The sequence below is a fragment of the Oreochromis niloticus genome, linkage group LG6 (genome assembly GCF_001858045.2).
Source record: "Oreochromis niloticus isolate F11D_XX linkage group LG6, O_niloticus_UMD_NMBU, whole genome shotgun sequence".
Lineage (NCBI taxonomy): Eukaryota > Metazoa > Chordata > Actinopteri > Cichliformes > Cichlidae > Oreochromis > Oreochromis niloticus.
In genome coordinates this window covers 39,393,414-39,413,925 of record NC_031971.2, presented here as the reverse complement: position 1 = coordinate 39,413,925, position 20,512 = coordinate 39,393,414, and the positions used below count along the sequence as shown (strand labels likewise).

The window sequence follows — 20,512 nt, the reverse complement described above, 5'->3', positions numbered from 1 at the left end:
ACATTAGGCTTCAAGCTAATGGAGTTGTCCTCCAGTCTTTGTCCCTGGTTCATTGTGACTCCTGCCTGTCTCTTGGGAACATGGGTTCAACTAAAGATCTTCAAAGCCACAAGTGTGGCCTTTGTAATAAATACAGGAAAGCAAAGGTGGATTTAGAGGGTGAGGCAAAAAAACAGGACAAGAAACAAAGACAGATTGTGGGTTTTGTCTATTTGATCAGTGCGCTAAGGAGAAGGGATCAAATAAAGGTTAGGTGAGTTGACTGCTATGTGTAGTTCAAAGCAATTTAGCAAAGATTAAAGACGGTATGTGTTTAGACCAATACTGACTCCAAACAAGCAGTTTAGGTACAAGTGAAACACTCAGATTTATGTTGAGGCCAGAAGATTAAAGTGTATGATTGTGTCACATACCAGAAAACAAAGCTGCATGTCTTGCAAGGCTGTAATTAATGTAATGAAGAATCTATGTGAAGTCCCTGTATGTAGCATGCTTATTGCTCTTAAAGGACACTGTAAGAAGCCTGCCTCATGCATTACCTAGGTACAACCTACCTTTCAGAGAGACCACACACATCAGGAAATCCCACCTTAGCTCTATGTTTGTGTCAGCTTTAATAAGCACAGACTGCCCCTCTGTGGCACTTACAGGGCAATACAGACTCCAGGTAGCCTTCAAAATTTGGTTTGGATTATCCCTAAATAAAAATCCCCTACGATTTTAATACCCAAAGAAGATGGAATTAAGTTTTCATTATATAGCCTTAAGTCACAACAACAGTTGCTCCAAGACACTTTATACTGTAAAGATCTTACAATAATACAAAGAAAACCCCGACAATTAGATGACGCCCTGTGAGCAAGCACTTTGGTACGGAGCCCGACAAGGGACATTGGAGGGAAAAAAAATTGGAAAAAAAATGAAATTGAATCGCAAAAGTACATCTTGCCTTGCCCCAATGTCCCTTGCCTTGCTCCGTACTTTGGCAACAGTGGGAAGGAAAAACTCCCTTTTAACAGGAGGAAACCTCCAGCAGAATCAGACTGGGGGAGGGGCGGACACCGGGCATCTGCCGCAACCAGTGAAGGTGAGGGTAAGTAAGTAAGGACAGGTGTTAAGGTTTAAACCAGAACTGGTAGATTTAAATGCAGTTTACCAACAAAGGGGACTAAAATCGCAGCCCTTACTTTAAGGCTGAGGCTGCAAGTGGGCAGAGAGATGAAGGCCTAGAGAGGAGTCGTCAACCCGTCTTTAAATACTGCAGGTGAGTGAATAGGTGATGGAGCACAGGTGTCTGGAATCCACGACGAAATCTAAGAGAAGTCCTGTGTCTCTGGGGATTGGTAGATATCAGAGCCAGTGTGGGAGAGCCTGTGAATGTGATTGTACAAAGAGGAAAAATAAGTAAACAATGGAATAAAAAAGGCGGAAGTAGTTTCGGGAATACAGCAGCGATAATTTTAACGAATTCAAAAAACTGCATTTATTTCCTTATTTCCTTTCTTGATTTTTCCCATTCCGCAAACGCACACTGGCTGTTAAGGATTTACGTCGGGACATACTTCCTTGATTGCGCCCGTTTACAAACGTCAGGCAGGTGTTAGAAAGGTTATTAAACCACAACAGGGTGCAAGTTTGTAGAAGAAGAGCTGGCTGTGGCGGTTGAAGGCGAGTCCATCAGAAACTGCTTACTTTAAATTCCCCGCTGCGGCTGGCTTCATGCCAGGAGTCAAAATGGTGGATACTGGGAAAGTTGCTCAGCGTGCTGTCCCTAACGCTCACAGAAGGTTAAAATCGATAAAGATCTAAAAGTGGAGTTATGTATATTGTTATGGCCGCTTCTGTGTAAAACGAAGTGAAAACGAGAATAAAAATCTTTAACTCGGGAGATGTGTTGTTTCGGGCAAAAGCGCTGGAGTAGCTAGCTAGCGCCCCCTATAAAACCAGTAGTCCAGAGAGCGGTCATTCTCCGGTTATATCAGCTTTGTGGTTCACGCCCATTTGTGCTCCTCAGCTGTGGCGGGTCCTGAGAAAGTGAAAGTATTTTTTTCTTGTTGTTTTCTTCTCCGCACAATGCTGCCGTGAACGCCGCAGTTTCGTGGAAAAGAAAGGTGCTGTGCCTTCTTCGGTGAGTTTGGCTCGCTTGTTAATACATAAATGACTCAGTATAATGCAAGATGAAGCAGAGTCAACAGTCCCGCCTTGCAGTTCAGCTGGGTGAGGTTTTTGCTAAACACCGGCAGCTGTCAGGCGAAGCCCGTTTTACTTTCGATTTCAAATTCTGGTTTAAAGCAGCTGAAGGTGTTTTTCTAGGGGTCGATTTTAGTTAAAATTCATTTCTATGTGTTCAAATGATGGTTAGGTTTCTTTATTTTTATTTTTTACTTTTCAGCTATTCCGGCTATATTGGGGGCGCTTTTTCTGTTCCGAAATAAGAACTTTTATCAATGAGCATGCGCAATCCTACACAGGGTTAGGGTTAGGCTACAGTGACTATTGATATGCAGATCAATAATACAGTAAATAATTATCAGGCAACAGGTAAAATAAGTATTTCATTTGCTGCTGAGTGAGAGTAACTTCTAAAAAAAATGAATGTATTTTTAGCAAGCACAACAAAATGCAACAAAACACAGGAGAAAGCACGAGCCTTACAACATATCTTCATCTGAAACAACGATGATTTCATGGATTGGCCCCTTACTGTTTTTAGTTTGAAATGTTTATATGATTACACTTCAGTGTAAGTGTTTTTCCCTGGATAAACATGAGTGTTGATGTGCATTTAAGCCTGCAGTTATCACACTAAGCTCCAAATCGTGCTCTGTGAAACAGGCATCTCCAATGCTTTTAATGATCTTTTTTCTTTCTTCTTCTTTACTGCTCCCTTTAGAGGTCGCCACAGGGGGTTATCTGCCCCCATCTCATCTTGTGCCTAGCTTCTTCCTTTGTCTCACCAACCTTCTGTATGTCCTTCCTCACAAGAATCCTCTCTGAGCTGTCTCTCTGGTGTATTAATTTCTAGATCCAGTGTAAATCTTAGCATCTTATTAAACCATTTGTTCCGGGGAAAAATGTTTTGGTTGACATTTTGCATTCTTCCTAACAATATTTTACGAGCTCTAAAGTTGATAGGAGTTGAAACTGGGAACTTACTTGCCTTTTTCAGTCCCTGTGACTTCATAAGTACAGGGAAATGCACATATTAAGGCCTGAAAAACACATTTAATCTTTGTCAACAACAAAAACTCTAAATGTAACAGTTTTTGCTCTCTACAGTTATTTATAAAACCAACACTAAGTCTGAGGGGCTATATTAAACTGTTGCAGAGAACATCTGAACACCTAATTGGTTCTCATATTTTCACATTATATAGCTTTAAAATAAATTATAGTAGAAAAATTTCATTGGCACAGAAGAAGGCTAGAGGCTAGAAGATAAGTCTGGTATGAAAATCCAGGTAGAGAGGAGACCTTTTGTATGATCTATGGAGCAGCCACCTGTCCCACATGGTGATATGACTCCTGAAAGTTTACCCAGAATGCACTGTTTAAAAATGTCTTCAGTGAATTATCAGAACACACATCAAACATCCAGGGTGCCAAAGGTTTTGACTCACGGTAGTCTTTAGTGCTTGAGGTGAATGTCAGTCAGCTGATTGTCATCCAAAGAGATTCCTCAGTCGAATGGCAGTCCAAGAGTTTTAGTCTCATGCGGTGTTAAATTAAAAAATAAAGTTTAGCTTCCTTCAACTCAACCTGGAGAGGGTCAAGGGTCCGCTTGAGTCTGACTGTCCAAATGAGGTAAACTTTGTCATTAGACAGCATGCACAAGGTTATTCACAGACATCCACGTGCCTGCAAATTTTGTGTGACTGTGCAGCCTTGCGTGTTCAAGCTGTAGATTACAACAGAGCACCTGTGCACGTGCTCCAGGCAGCGACTTCAGAGTAAAACAGGAATGACTGCTCTGCACCATGTCTCCAGCTGTCTGTGTCCTCAACATTGGATCATTCAATTTCTAAAGATCAGGGTCACAGTGATTGTTCCTCTTGGTTAGGCTTTGTTACAAACATTAAACTGGGCCTGTTTTGTTATTGAAAGCATGATGTATCCCACTTATTGATGCTCAGAGCTGGTAATAAAAAAGCATTCTGAACAAAAATGTGATTGTGGCACTTGCATTGAGTGTAAAATTGATTTAGTCGGGTTTTAATGGCCTAAATGTGTTTTTAACCTTCTGAGGGGTTCAGGTGGGAGACACTGACTGAGTTTTTGTGGATTGACTCTGTAGTAAAATGTTTCTCACTGACTTTTCATCTTTTCAGGAACATCTGCCATTGTTATGGATCTCCAAACCTGCCTCAAAGCCGCACTGAGGAGCAAATATGAGAGCCTGGTTGAGGCCTTTTCCAAAAGCTCAATACTTCCTTCGAGGCTCTGCTATCAGGACGTCAGGTACAACTACATAGAGCCTGATTTCTTCCAGCATGAGTACAGAAGCCTGGATAGGAGCTTCTTTTTTCCAGACGCTCCACTTGCAGACGTTTTATCGTGCAAATGTCAACATAAAAACAGAAATAGAACAGTCATCACTTTAGGAGTGAGCGGAGTCGGAAAAACCACAATGGTGCAGAGCTGTGCTCTTGATTGGGCCAAGGACAAGGGGTACCACAACATCAGCTTCTTGTTTCCTCTCACTTTCTGGGAATTGAATCTGCTGAAAGATAGACTGAGCCTAATTGAGCTTCTCCAGACATTTTACCCTGAACTGAAGGAGCTTGATGCGTCCGTCCTAAATGAAGACGGGGTGTGGTTCATTCTCGATGGACTAGACGAGTTTCAAATCCAGCTCAACTTTGGCTGTCCAGCTGTGAGTGATGTTTCTGAAGCATCAACTGTAGACAGTTTTGTCACTAACCTGATCAGGGGAAATTTACTCCCCAGAGCTCATATATGGGTAACGTCTCGAATTTCAGCCGAATCACGCATACCTCCCTTTTATTTGCTGAAAAAGACGGAGCTGCGGGGATTCAGCGATGAACAGAAGGAGCAGCACTTCAGGATGGTCATCGGTGATTCTGATCTTGCCAACAAAGCCATCAATCATGTGAAAATATCGAGGAGCCTGGACTCCCTGTGTCAGATACCTCCGATCTGCACCATTATGGCAAGTGCTTTAAAGGATCACGTAAAAGGGCAAAAGGGTTTTAAAATGCATCCCTTGAGTTTAACTGAGATTTACAATCTGGGTTTCGGTGCGCTGGAAGCTAAACACTTGCCTATCTTTACCAAGCTGAAGAAGGTGGCACTGCTTCGGATGGGAGTGCGGAATGTCATGTATGAGGATGACCTTTCAGGAAACGGGATAAGTGTCGAGGAAGCTTTAGCTTTTGCAGAAACATGCCCGCTTGTTTTGAGAACGGAGACGGGACTGAACGGTACCACTGTGTTTCGCTTTGGCCACTTGAGCGTTCAAGAGTTCCTGGCTGCGTCTCAGAAACTGGAGGACATCAAAACTCATAAAATAAATTTAAGCTCCTATATTCAGGATCTAGTGGATAAAGTGCTGGCAAATAATAAGGGAGTCTCTGATCTCCTACTTCGTTTCATGTTTGGCCTTATTAAGGAGCACATGCTGTTGCTTCCCAATGATTTGCTCTTTGGCTATGTCAAGGAGAAGATCCTGAGCAAGATATCGTCCTACAGCACTGTTATCTTGTTTCACTGCCTGCGGGAGTACGACAGTCAGGCGTTGCAGGAGGAGGTCAGGTTCTTTCAGAGGTATGGCAATTCTCAGATCCCAGGATTCTCACTGATGCACTGGAGAGAGTTGATGCAGAGGATCAGAGCTTTTGAAGGGATTCGAGAGACGTTTGAGATGGAGGTGTCAGTGAGATCTGATGAGAAACTCATCAAGAATATTCCAGCTATTTTCAAATCCAGGAAAGCCATGTAAGTTTGTACCTATTGCATTCACTGAATTTTATCCATACGCCTATTTTCTTAACCACTTATCCTGGCAATGCTCACAGTCACAGGGCAGTATATGCAGATGCTACACACATATTCGGACATTTAAATGAACTGAAATCATTTAACTCGCATCATATGACAAAACTATGTTCCTTCAGGTAACGCAGAACTCTTGTTAAACCCCTTGAATTAAAGCTGTAAGTCAGTGTGTCAGGGGTTCAATCTAAAACCCACCGTGATTGTGCACAGAGCTGTAACTGCAAAATTACTTCATTGTCTACATACTTAAACATCTACCTGGACATACAATATTTCCCTCTTTGCCAGATGCCATTAACGTCTACCTCTTTGCAGGCTGAAATTCTCCAACCTGACTGACAAGAGTTGCCCAGCGTTGGCAGCGGTCCTAAGCTCAAAGGAGTCATTCCTGAGGGAGCTGGATCTGGGGTACAACAGCTTCAGCACCAGTGGAGTCCAGGAACTTGCAGAGGGGCTGAACAGTTTGAATTGCAGGCTGAAAATACTTCGGCTGCAAGGCTGTGGACTGACCGCAGAGACCTGTCAGTATTTGAGCCAATGCCTGATACAACACAAATTGCAAGAGCTGGATCTTAGCAGCAATGGAATAGGAGATCAGGGGCTGAAGCTACTGTCGTGTGGTTTGGGAAGTTCTAGTTGCCGGCTGCAGACATTAAAGTAAGTGTTCAGATGGTAAAGCGTAGCTTCTCTATCAAGACCCCCTAGTGCTTTTCTGACTTCATTTTGTTGATTAATTTTAAACCCCAATGACATTCTCAAAAACAAGTTGTTTTTTTTCTTTTGCATAAAGTAAACCCTCAAATACTTCATCATTCATAAAGCCGATAGTTACTCTGTCACCACAGACCAGTTATATGTCAGGAAAAATTACAAATACTCCACAGTGAAAAAGGAATTGTGGAGTGGAAGAAGTGCAGACCAGTCATCCTGTAGTGCCACAGTGCTATAATGGTTATGTTCCACATAAGAGATCACCAGCTACTGAGCAATCAGCTCAAAGATTAATAGGATCTAAAGTGTTTGTCTTTCCCTGATGAGCATTGGTACAGTTTGCATGGAGGCTAAGAAGACTTACCGTTTTATTTCTGGGGTTTTTTCCTATTTATTCTTTACCACCTCTCAGGCTGTTGAATCCCACCAGGATGCAGCTGACACAACAAGACTAACTGTCTTACTGTTTCTGCCTGGCAACTACTTTACCTGTCCATTAACACCTTTGATGCTACCAAATCTTTGGCTCTTTCATGTGAACATGCCCATACCTACACTGATAACCCTCGGCCTAAGCGAGCTGATAACCACCTTCATGTATTTGCTTAGCCTGATTTATGATGTGGATATACCAGTCCTGTGTATTTATGTTGTCTGTTTGCCTTGATATTAACATTTTTAAAACATTAATAATTTATTACTGAGGAAAAAAGCGGAAATCAAGCAGTCCGAATACTTTAAGGAGTGATAGTGTAAATGCTGCACCTTTTACTCACAGCTGTGCACATACAATAATAAAATGACACTGATAAAACCATTCCCCACAGATGAAATTGTTTAATTTAGAACTTTGCTTTTTGACCAGAGTTGTGTGTATTTATTATCTGTATTTCTTACTCATAGGTTGTCACAGTGTGACATTGAAGAGGCTGGCTGCTATCATCTGGGCTCAGCTCTGGACAAGGACCCTGCTTGTCTCAGTGTGTTGGATCTAAGCATCAACATGATTGGAGACAGGGGGGCCAATGAGATATTTAAGAATTTTGACATATCACGTCTAAAAAAGTTGGAGTAAGTATATCTTAATCTACGGAAAGTCCTTTTTTTCAGTAACCTACCAAAGCATATAAAATTTGGGTTCATAGATAGATACGTTTGATTTATGGGATAAATATAGGCTTTAAGTGTGGTTAGCCTTGATTTAGTGAGTAGATCACAAATATCGAATTAACTCGAGGGAAATTTAAGCCATTTTTATACACAGTCCCCTCTTTTTTTTTTGTGTGAAGCTGATCGTTTTACACCTAGTCAGCCCCCATAGGCTACCATGTTAAAAACTCCAGCTTTAAAGCAGAAACAACCATGTTTACAACCTACTAACAAAAATATCTTTTGGCTTCTGTGGACAGTTGGAGGAATTTATGCTGCTAAGGCTTAGTGGCTACTTTGACAGATGTAACTGTAGCTACTAACTGCAGTCACTGAACTGGATTTCTCCAGTGTGTTGGTGCCTTTTCTGAGCTTTTTAATACAATTATCTGACAAATAATATGGCAGGAACTTGTGTACATATTGTGCTCATACAGTTTAATTTTTGTAACTTTTTGTTGACAAATTTTTGTTTGTCAACTTAGCGTGTCACCCTCTCCAAATATGGTCACTTCTGGCTCCAAAAATATCATGGTACCATAATGTGGCTAATGAGGCTGCCCTTGCTGCTTCCATCTTTTATTTACAGCCAGTAATTAAAGCAAAAACTCTGCATGTTTAGCCCATATTTATGACTCTAACTTCATTATACTTTTCTAGAAAGTTAATTAAAAAAAAAAAAAACACGTCTGTCACCACAGATATATGGGTAACTGCTGCTTATCAGCATAAATTAATAGATTTCACTCATATGGTCTTTCATGTCTTTGGCAGGTTGTACTACTGCGACCTCACCGTGCTGAGCTGTGAAAGTATCGGGGAAGCTCTGAAGTGTGAAACGAGCACTCTGTTAGAACTCAATTTGAGCAACAACAGCTTGAAAGATGCTGGGTTTAAAATCATCTGTGAAGGCATGTATGCATGGTGTAGTCTCCAAAAACTCAAGTAAGCATGACCTGATTACACACTGACTGAAACAAAGCGACATTAAAAATCCTGGCAAAGATTTATTTTTTTAATCAATGCATTAAAGATATTGATGAATATGTGGCCTAACACACTAATCATTTTTGTGGTATTTCTCCTCAGTGTTTCACGATGTGGAATCACTGCTGCAGGTTGTCGCTACCTGGCAAAGGTCCTCTGTTCAATCTCTCAGCTTACCAACGGCTGGATGGGAATTGGTGAGTGGCAGGCGGTGGAGCTGATAGACCTGGACCTCAGCATGAACCACATCGGAGACAAAGGAGTGAAAGAAATTTCACCTGGCCTAATGAATCCTTTGAGCCACCTGAAAACTCTCAAGTGAATCTTTTTTTTTTTTAACCAGACATAATGACCGCGTGCGCTCAGTTTGACTGAAAGAAAAGTTTGCTGTAACATAGCTCTTTGCTTCCTTTCAGCCTGAGTTACTGCAGTCTGACTGACAGCTGCTGTGCAGAGCTCGCCTCTGGACTGATGTCAAAAGTGAACATTCTCAGCGAGCTCGACCTGTCTCACAACAACCTTCAAGATAAGGGAGTGAAGAAACTCTGCATAGGACTCCAAAGCCTGCAGTGCAAACTTGAGAAACTGTCGTAAGTTGTTAAACTCTATACTATGTTTAAAAAATCAACAACAAAATAGCCTTTTTCTGATAAAGTTAAATGAGTCAAAACATGGGCTGTATCTGCAGTGGCATATTAGAGCCACTGAAGTAAGATTCAGGTTCTCAGTTTGTGTGAAAAGACTAAAAAATGTACATGAAAATTTACAAATATATGTTAAAAAACTCTCACAAATATGTTAAAAAAAAAACAAAAAAAAAAACATGAACATTTTATGATGGAAAAAATAGTTGAACAGTTTTCCGTTGTCACGTGGAGAGAAATTCACATTCGCACTGGCCCTCGAGGCCTGGAGTTCCCCAACCCCTGAAATAAGTGAATCTTGTACCCAGTTAACTGCGTAAAGCAGGGGTGTGGGAACTCGAGGGCCGGTGTCCTGCAGGCTGATTTAAATGGTTAAATTACCTCCTCAACATGCCTTGAAGCTCTTCAGAGGCCTGGTAATCATTTGATTCAGGTGTGTTGACCCAGGGTGAGATCTAAAACCTGCAGGACACCGGCCCTTGAGGCCTGGAGTTCCCCACCCCTGGTGTAAAGTGAAGCAATTTTGTTCCTCGACTAACAAAAGTTTCTGTCTTGAAATTTTGCATAGTTCTTTCATAAATTTGTACTTTTTGTTTTCTCAAATGATTTTTTTCGTCTCTTTGTGCCTTTAACCTTCAGATGATATTACCCCACACTCCACTCTCCACAGCTCCTCCACCGCTTTGTTTCTTTACCTTCAATGGTGCTTTTTCACAGTAGTAGCAAATGGGCGAGACCTTGAATACTTCCACACATATGGGCTGCTAAGTTACTGTTTTTGTAGCACAGTCGACTGTGAGCCCAGTAATGCATCCAGATGTCCAGATCTGTATTTCATAACAAAATATCGTGACAAGGTGAAATATAAGTCAAATACAAGATGTGATGGTGTCAGTAACGCACAACTGAATTTGCAGCTCCTCTTAATTAAAAAGACGTGCACTGGAGAGACTGTGTGTCACCGTCTCCATGAGATAACGAGTAACGAATTTCTTGATTTGCCCTTGAATTTATGTAGTTATTGCTCAAATGACAGATGTGATAACAAACATATCCTGTTAATGTTTGAACACAAAGTGCTCGCCCAAGTTAATTATTTAATAACCAAATGATACACCCGAGTCAAGCTCAGGTAAATGCATGCGCATGTTTGTTTGCAGACCCACACTGTCGGGGTAGACTGAGGTGTTCTTGATTTGTGTTTCTGTTCAGACTGAGGACCTGTGGCCTCACCTCGAGGAGTGTTCAGTTCCTGACCTCAGCCCTGAAGTTAAACCCTTTCTATCTGACAGAGCTGCATCTGATGGGCAACAGGCTCGAGGACTCTGAAATCAGAGCACTCATGGAGCTAACGAAGAACCAGAAATACGCACTCAGGACTATAGAGTGAGTACCAACGATCTGAAAAATGCTCAGATAAGAGCAGGTGGTGTTTCTGCTTTTGCCTTGTTGGATGGTCATTAAGAACCAAGAAAAATGGATAATGTATAAGTATCGTAACACTCATAGTTTCTACATTTATTTTGTTGTAAAACGTGAGACCTCAGACGGTACTGTGCAAAAGAAAAATTGTGAGATTTTAAAACCTGGGCACTATTGTTCCATCTCTTTGGGTCTGTTATTAAAAAGGACAGAAATGTTTGTTTTCATCCAACGTTGAGCCGTAATATAACCAACAGCCCTGAAACAGTGGGAGTGTAATGCCTTAAAGCAGTGCTCCACATTAAAGTTGTTGTTATTTTGCCCACTGATAGGTTCCAAATATAAGTCTCACTCTGAGGTATCACATGATTGCATTTAAGCAGCGTAAACATTAGGAAGTATTCACATTCACGACTTCAACACTCATTTTCTTGAATATGGTGGATTACACTGAGCACATGCGACAGATCCCAGAGTCTTTCACATCTGTCAGGTGTTCAGGGTGAATCTGAATCTGTGAAGAGAACAGGGCACCAGTGGTTTCTGCTTCCCAGCAGGAATGACTGATGTCTCTGAAGTTTAACTGACTTTAGGTTACATTGTGATAACTGAATGTTCCCAGTTAATCATCACCCCCAAAATGGGAAAATAGGACCCAGAACTGTCCTTCAACACATTTCTATCCTTATCTTTTCACTATTCAAAACAAATGTTGCTCCCTTTATTTCAAGCATTCATGTGCCTTTTTTGTTATCTTATCTTCCAGCGTCTCATTGGACTGAAGAGAAAGTGACACAAATGGCTCTGTTTCCTTATTTGCACAGAAGTTGGATGGCTACCACATAATTCTGTTCAGTTTGAGTTTCTGGCTTAGAAATAATGTAAAAATACCAAATGTGCTTTAAAAGACTGTAAATGTTTAATTTTCCATTATTACCTCATTGTGTATGTTTTGTTTTGTTTTGTTTTTTTTAAATCAAGTACTTTATTTCTGGGCCATAGAAGAATTTCCTCACGTCTTGGTTACGGTGACCATATTCCAACAAATGAAATGTGGGCCACGTTGCTAATGCTGAGAGGTGTGTGGTATGTGAAGGACAAAGTTATTTCATGTGAATGGGACATTTTTAGCCAAGTAAAAACAATAGGTGTAAAAACAAGCTAACATTTTTATATACAATATTGTTCATAATTTACTACATTCTCATTTTTTTCACTGTAATATTGAAACTGTTGAACTGTTGCTGTTCCTTCTGTCAGCTGGTGCAACCAGCGTTACAGGGTACTTCACATAAGTTATAAACACTGACACATTACAAAATCTAGTAAAATGAGAGAAACGGATTAAATTAAAGCTAAACAGAGTGATAATAAAACACTTGGATGACATAAGTTGGTAGAAAACACTCTGAGAATCATCTTCTATCGCTTTAATCAGTTACTGGAAGTCTTTGTAACTGAACTTGTTTTCATTTATGAGCGTTTCTATCATATTCTTCCAAAATCGTAGCTGGTCACTTTTAATTTTCCACCTTGGGTGTAATATGTTTACCTGCAGGAGAGCCATGAGACAACCTTCACTGCCTTTTTTTCTACAACTGTTCAAAAACAGAGGCTTTGGATGTGTATCCTACAATGTGGAGCATTTTCTCAATATTTGGCACGGTGTCCTGGTCACCCCAGTCACACTCACTGTTTACATATCCATGCAGTTTTATTTGTTTCATTCCTCTTGAATGTGATGCATCAGCAGAACCGACCTCATCTCTGTAAACCACACACAATAAATGCCTCTATTTTTGCACCAAGCAGTGCGGTGTGCTGGTTCATTTGTTCTGTTGCAGCAGAGCGCCATCTAGCGGACCATTGTTTCACAGTGACGCGTGTGACGCCACCTGACACAGCAGCTCTGTGTTTGTGTCGGTGCATCACACCGGGCAGCATCTCCAGTTTCACCGCAGAGGTCCAGTGAGCGCAACCCGCGGGCTGAAGGTAGGCTTCGGGATGTTTTTCAGGGTGTTTTCCAGCGCAAAAAGCTGCGCTCTTTTCCTGCATCCTTCACTAATCCTCCGCAGATGGATGGGGATTTCATGTGTGTTCTGTGTATGATGGTTGTTATGTAATTGCATCATACTGACAGTGAGACTTGAATGTTGTTTGGCTTCCATGTCACGGTAATTTGATAAAGGAGAGAGGTGCCAAAAAGTACAGAGGGGCGTGGGGGGACTGGGTAGGCCCGGATGGCGCAGTTTCAGCGCACAGACATTGCTCCCTAACGGCCACACCAGCATCTTCCTCAGCATCATCGCGCTGCCACAGCTGAGAAAATAGTGCTGTGTAATAACTGTGTGACTCCTGGGACATGCGGGCGTCCCTAATGCAGGTCTGCAGCGTCATGACCACCGCCTGCTGGTTGCGGCACTGTCGCACAAAAATGTCCGGCAATGACACGTTTTTACTGCAGATCTGATGAGCTGGATGAGATTTATAAGATTGGGGGGCTTCATTTTGAAGTGCACGAGTGTATGGGCTGCTGTGCTCTGATGTTAGCTCTGTTTACTGTGTATTTTGGCAAATACCAACATTTTCCTTTCGTAGCCTGTTAAACGAACAGAACAGTAAATACAGTATTTCCCCCCTTACCCCTCCCAGACTCATATATATTTAAATAACCACCGGTTTATGCAGTAAAATAAAAGTTTAGGTTCAGTCCAACAGTTTGGGTTTTTTCGGGGGGTAGTTTACTTGTTGTCTATTTGACTATAATAACCTTGGTTTAGTCTGCAATCTTCTAATCTGCTGAATTGCGCATGCGCCTGACACTTCCTTAGCTTGTGAGGGACTAGTGTAGGTGTTGCTAACCAGCTAAATTTTGTTTAGCCTCAGAAAACAAAAGGTAAGGTGATGGTTGAAGCTAGTGTATTATTTTGTTGTATGTATATATTTCTAATTGTTAATTTGGATTTGTCTTTGTTCAAATTTCAATGTGAACTTTCAAAATACCAGCGGGAAATCCCGTTAGCTTATTGTTAGCTTCTAGGGCGGGTAATGTCCTAATAGACTTGTCATAATACAAGCAAACTAATATGAGCTTTACTTTTAGCAGGCTTGTTATTATTAAATTAACTTGTGTTATTATGTAATTAACTCGTGTATTCTATATTTATATGCCAGTCTGAGCTTTGGTGTGAAATTGTAAAATTGTGTTTTGTTTTTTCAATATAAAATGTAATGTGCTGTGCTATGCTATAAGTAAACTAGGCTTTTAATACATAAATAAAGGCTTGGAAAGAAAACGTTTTCAAGTTTAACAGGTACACTAAATTAATTATTAAGTTTCCCATATTTATTCAGTACAGTGTAAAAAGTAAATAAAATCCCTCTTAGCCAGCTAGTGGGGCCAGATTTTTTTTTTAAATTAAAAAGATCTCGCACCAGTATTTTATAGGCCACCATTAAACATTGATTAACATTAATATTAATATTAGATCCGTTGTTATTATATATTAATATCGCACTAATATTAGTATTTAATATTCAAGGACCCAATTGATAAGGTCACATGACAGGAGAAAATGTAAATGAATTGAGAATATTGGAGAATATTGTAATTGTTGAAAAGAAATCTGAACTGAAAAAAATACCCAACAATTTGTGCTTTAACAGTTGACTTAAACTACAATTTGGTTCTTACCAGAATTAATTCATTAAGTAGTTAATGAATGAGTCAATTACTTTGCCCTGTTTTAGTGGATGTTTTGTTAAAAATACTTCCAGGTTATTTTTTTCTTCTTGCTACACAGAAAAAATGCGGAGGAAAAGAATGACAAACACATAAATAGGTTACAGAGTCTAGTCTATTTTAAAAATAAAAGACTGTGCACATTTCCACTGTTGGTGATTTTTGGGGTTTTCTCTGTATTACTGTAGGGCCTTTTCCTCACAATATGAAGCGCCTTGAGGCTACTTTTGTTGTTTTGGTGCTCTATAAATAAAACTGAATTGAAATTAAATTGACCCAAATGCTTCACTTTTGAAATACTCCTAGTGTGCAAAGAATGGTGTATATTTGAGGTTAGACTATACAGTACAGTATTTTTGGCCATAGGACAGCAGGTGAGGTGCATCTTCTTAGTTAAATTAATAAGGAATAATTATGAGAGCATTTCCTGGACATGCCTTTATAGCACCAGGGTAAGGACAGATTAAAGCAGAAGGGCTTGTCGGAGGGGGTAAACCTACATTTGAGAAGCAGTTTGTTTTTATATACAATAAAATCCATAAGTATTTGGACAGTGGCACAGTTTTATAATTTGGCCTCCATACATCAAGTGGTGTGCACTGATCTGGCTTTTTCCAGTTCCGATACAGATGCCCACAGTCAAGGTATCTGCTTAATCTAATACCTGTTTTACATTAATAATCTGTAATCCTCCCTGTGAGGACTTATTTGTTTATATGTGAGATAACATCAGGCTTGATATAAACAGCTTCCATAACTCTGTAAATTAAAAGTAAAAAGTTAATGAATCCAAGAATATAAATTTGTTGAATTTATTAGCGAAGTAATAAATGATAACAAGCTCGGTATGAACACCATCAAATATAAATATTGTGTTGGAGTTATTCCTCCAATTTATTTGCATTAGACTTATTATGGTTACAGTGAGTCATTAGGCTGCTGCAGGATGATGTCAAGTACAGTCACATTGTTATCTCCTTTTTTCTCCTCAAACACACAGTATGTGTGAAGTAGGGCTGTTCGATATAACGATATATATCGGATGACGATATGAAAACGTCAATCGTTGCATATTACACTATCGTTTGTTTCGTGGTGTCGCAAAATAAACTGTTTACGGTAATATTTTTTCATCGCCACTGTAGAATTTCTTAAAGTTCTCTCTTTCTCTTATATTTAATATAACCACACTACGGACGGAGAAGCGACTGTTTTTGTGCGTTGATGTTAGCAACAATGATAAATGTCTTATATTGGGATATGAGATTTTGGTCATATGGCACAGCCCTAGTGTGAAGCTGTCCAAAGAGCTGAAGTGAAAGATTATTTAATCAAGCTGAGGACAACACGTTATATTGCAATATAATAAAAGCCATTTGGATCCAAATATCAGTTCAGGGTATATCAAGCAATCAAGATGTGACTGAAGTGGAGATTTTGAACTTTGATTCAAGGGGTTTAATGCAAACTTTGGAATTGCAGCCACGTTTAGGTTGTCTGGCCAACTCAGTATTGGTCAGGCTCAAAAAATAAATCTATCTGAGAGAAGGGACTGTAGGAGTGGCCATATCAATTGTCAATAATGTTGATTGGCCAGTTTCATTTTAATGGGATTTGTCACCTCCTTTATGATGTTGATAAATTCAATTTTCTGACACCTGGCTTAAATGAGAGACAATTTTCAGGCTGTTTAATTATTCAGATTTTAAGTTCAGTTAAATGTTTGGCTTCCAGTGTTAAAACAAAGAAATCAAGATAAAAATTATAATTCTGTCTTTGCATTGCTTTTGTTGTTCCCTTTATGAAGATGATCCAAGTATGTATCTGTTTCTTGTCTTGTTGTCAGTATCTTTCAGAGTGAGCAGCGATGGGGAAGGAGAAGCTCCACATCAACATTGTGGTAATTGGACATGTCGACTCAGGCAAGTCCACCACCACCGGCCACCTGATCTACAAGTGTGGTGGCATTGACAAGAGGACAATTGAAAAGTTTGAGAAGGAAGCTGCAGAGGTATGACTCATGTTCGTGTTCACTTCAAAAAAAGAGCATTTTGAAAATTTTCTGCTATTTAACTCCTGTTTCTGGTCCACTTGTCTCCTACTCTGGATAATATTGTCATCTTTTTATTACAAGCCCACAAAAACTATTCGGTCATCAGTCTTATTTATTTACCTTTTACACCTTGTAGATGGGAAAGGGTTCCTTCAAATATGCCTGGGTGCTGGACAAGCTGAAAGCTGAGCGCGAACGTGGCATCACCATCGACATTTCTCTTTGGAAGTTCGAGACCAGCAAGTATTACGTCACCATCATTGATGCTCCAGGGCACAGGGACTTCATCAAGAACATGATCACTGGGACCTCACAGGTACAGTTCAGTGGACTTAAGTGCTCGTGTTAAATGTCATTTATAAGTTTTTCCTCTGCAGATTTTTTAGTGAGAAAAACTCCAACACCTTTGATGGGGTTTTTTGATGCTTTCATCAGCTTCTGTCCTAAATGCTTGGAATGGACTACTCCCAAGCATGGGACGAGATCCTCTCTAGAATCGCAGGTACAAGAAGGGTAATTGAACTGAGTGAGGTGTTTCTCCATTAACCCAAAGGCGAATGGAATCTCAGAAGGATTAAAAAAATGTGGGAAACACTGTAGTTAGTAGCATTAGAATAAGTAGAAGAGTATAACATGAGAGAAATGGTTGATGGAGAAACTTAATGTGGAAAGAGGTTTTCACATCTGTCTCCCTCCCCTCAGGCTGACTGTGCTGTGTTGATTGTGGCGGCGGGCGTGGGCGAATTTGAAGCTGGCATCTCAAAGAACGGGCAGACACGTGAACACGCCCTCCTCGCCTACACCCTGGGAGTAAAACAGCTCATCGTGGGCATCAACAAGATGGATTCCACTGAGCCAAACTACAGCCAGAAGCGCTATGAGGAGATTGTGAAGGAAGTCAGCACTTACATCAAGAAGATTGGCTACAACCCTGACACCGTGGCTTTCGTGCCCATTTCTGGCTGGAATGGGGACAACATGCTGGAGCCCAGCCCTAACGTGAGTCTGCCATGAGACGAGCTATGACTCTCTGAAGATTTGTCTGAGACTAGCAGGGAGTTACACATCTATAATAATAATATAAGGTTTTATAACTATTAAAGAATGAGCTTTCGGGTAAAAATACTCCAAAATGCTTACAGGTCTAATGCCTGCTAGTTAGCACCTCATTCTTTCTTCAGCTTTTGCAAAAGCCTTCTGGATGCCAAATCATTGTTAGTCAAAATCTATTGTTTATCACCAGACAAAGCGAGAGAGATGATGACTATCTGGTGTTAACATTCACATCTTATCACTCCTTCATGCTAAGCTGCAGATATGTGGGCTTCTCTCCCTTCACAGATGACCTGGTTCAAGGGCTGGAAGATCAACCGTAAAGATGGAAGCGCCTCAGGCACCACACTGCTCGAGGCTCTGGACGCCATCCAACCTCCAACGCGTCCGACCGATAAGCCCCTCCGCTTGCCTCTGCAGGACGTGTACAAGATTGGAGGTGAGACTGTAAGGGTGAAATGTGTTGTGAAGTTTGGCTGAAGTGTTGGTTGTTCCAGAATATGTATGAAAATAGGAATGAGATCACCTTGTGATAAAAACAGCTGAGCTGAATGAGGTCTGAAGAAATTCCCTTTGGTTCATTCTGTCCTAAATGCTGAGGCTCAGAAGTATACGACTTTAATCCATGTAGGTCTTCCACACAGCTGTAAAGTTGTTAATCTGCCTCTCCTCCAGGCATCGGTACTGTACCCGTGGGTCGAGTGGAGACCGGCATCCTAAAACCTGGCATGGTGGTGACCTTTGCCCCCGTCAATGTGACCACTGAGGTGAAATCTGTTGAGATGCACCATGAGGCCCTAACTGAGGCACTGCCCGGTGACAATGTGGGCTTCAATGTCAAGAACGTGTCTGTGAAGGACATTCGCCGTGGCAACGTGGCTGGAGACAGCAGGAACGACCCGCCACAGGAGGCAGCTGGCTTCACTTCTCAGGTGTGCTGTCAGTAGTGTAAAATGCACATCCTTCCTCTTGTTCCTCTGCAGGTGGCCTTACCTGTGTCTGCTGCCCTGCAGGTGATTATCCTGAACCACCCTGGTCAGATCAGTGCTGGATATGCCCCCGTGCTGGACTGCCACACTGCACACATTGCGTGCAAGTTTGCTGAGCTGAAGGAAAAGATTGACCGTCGCTCTGGTAAGAAGCTCGAGGACAACCCCAAGTCCCTGAAGTCTGGAGATGCCGCCATCGTCGATATGATCCCCGGGAAACCCATGTGTGTGGAGAGCTTCTCTGAGTACCCACCGCTCGGTAGGTTTTTTTTTATCCTAAAACTGGATTTTGTGGATCAAAATTTTAGTTTTGAGTGTGAATTATCCAAACTTTAGTCTCACTGACAGTAAGAAATTAGTTTTCAATTCAAACTAAAACCAGATTATTGGCGATGCCTGTAGAACAACATGTACTGAAGGCTTTGTCCACACTGCAGATGCCTGGGTTCGATTCCAGCTCAGATAATCTCTCTATTTACCCCACAGTTATCTGTCACTGTCTAATAAAGGCGAAAAGGACAAAAATATATCTTAAAATGCCAAATTTATTATTTGCATAAATTCAATGGATATTCTAAACTTGATCATATAGGTGAAAATTAAAAAAATAATAATTTTTAATTATGTTTTGGAGAAAAGCAGCACTCTCGATAGCTTCCTGTCACTCCAGCAGCACAGAATGAAAGGGTGGGGGCACCACTTAGTAGTGGGGGCACAGGTGACCATATACCACATGGTCGACGAGCTGTATCTTCTCTCTCGCCACTTTCTAGTCTGTGTTCACTGCTTTATTTAATCAGTGAACATAAATGGACAGCTGAAGTTAAACAATTTTTAAATCATAACATTTGCCCGTTAGGGAGAACACAACTTCAGAGTCAGAGGATCGTCTGTCATGCGTGACATTTTTCTATCAGACGAATAAAACAATTAAAAAAAATGCTAAATATCCCTGGATTCCTGTTAATACACTTAGGTCACCTCCTCTGTGTATGTTAATGCACATTTTTTACCAATAATTCCTCCTCAGGGCGCTTTGCTGTCCGTGACATGCGTCAGACTGTGGCGGTGGGCGTCATCAAAGGTGTGGAAAAGAAAGCTCCCACGAGTGGTAAGATCACCAAATCGGCACAGAAGGCGCAGAAGGCCAAATGAACGTTGTGCTGGGCTGCTGCCCCAAACGCTCACCATGGCCGAAGACACACCCCGCCCCTTCTGCACTCCATAGTCAGCATCTGGTCTATTATCACAATGCATCGCAAAAGCAGACGAAGGAAAAAAACTAACCAAAACGCTGTTAGTGCTCATCATATGTAGGTTTTATTGCAGCAGAACACAATAGGTTTGCGTTACAGTTCTCTGCCTGTTGAAGTGAATGATTCAGCTTCTCGTGGATCTAGACGACAATCGTAGTGACGAGGCAGACGCGTTCTTTTGTCAGCTCTTCGTTTATCTAACGCTCTGTGTTGTAGCTTTAACAAAAAGATAAACTTGTTAGCCTGAGGTAGATTAGCTTCTTGCATGTTTGCACCTTAGAGAAACTCTCCATGCCTCGCACTTTGCTCAACTTAAACTCCCTCCAAGTAGCTCTGATAAATGTTTACTGTTAAGTTCACCTTAATCGCTGTTATTTGTGATTCTACGTTCATACAAGTAAAGGTGTTTAAACATTATCTCTCTGCTCCTCATTTCATTCAAATCAAAACCACCAAAAACCATCTGTAGAATTTCCTTTATTGATGAATGA

At 41.0% G+C, this 20,512-nt stretch overlaps 2 protein-coding genes across 3 annotated transcripts; both read left to right on the top strand.

Annotated features, from left to right (window-relative positions):
• The first annotated feature begins 869 nt into the window (after positions 1-869).
• LOC102080519 (NACHT, LRR and PYD domains-containing protein 14) lies at positions 870-12,736 on the top strand. Its single transcript, XM_005470153.4, has 9 exons — positions 870-1,093; positions 4,329-5,955; positions 6,331-6,672; positions 7,630-7,797; positions 8,650-8,820; positions 8,965-9,180; positions 9,279-9,452; positions 10,719-10,892; positions 11,695-12,736. Exons 2-9 carry the CDS (start codon positions 4,346-4,348, stop codon positions 11,708-11,710), a joined length of 2,871 nt encoding a protein of 956 aa, XP_005470210.1. The 5' UTR covers positions 870-1,093; positions 4,329-4,345; the 3' UTR covers positions 11,711-12,736.
• A 54-nt stretch (positions 12,737-12,790) lies between these two features.
• Positions 12,791-20,438, top strand: LOC100691481 (elongation factor 1-alpha 1). 2 transcript variants are annotated; one of them, XM_013277135.3, is made up of 8 exons: positions 12,791-12,920; positions 16,517-16,681; positions 16,860-17,039; positions 17,426-17,722; positions 18,065-18,215; positions 18,452-18,708; positions 18,790-19,024; positions 19,796-20,438. In XM_013277135.3, exons 2-8 carry the CDS (start codon positions 16,538-16,540, stop codon positions 19,918-19,920), a joined length of 1,389 nt encoding a protein of 462 aa, XP_013132589.1. In that variant the 5' UTR covers positions 12,791-12,920; positions 16,517-16,537; the 3' UTR covers positions 19,921-20,438. The 2 variants fall into 2 exon arrangements, with proteins under 2 accessions (XP_013132589.1, XP_005470211.1); XM_005470154.4 differs by lacking the exon at positions 12,791-12,920 and adding an exon at positions 13,674-13,824.
• The last annotated feature ends 74 nt before the right edge of the window (positions 20,439-20,512 follow it).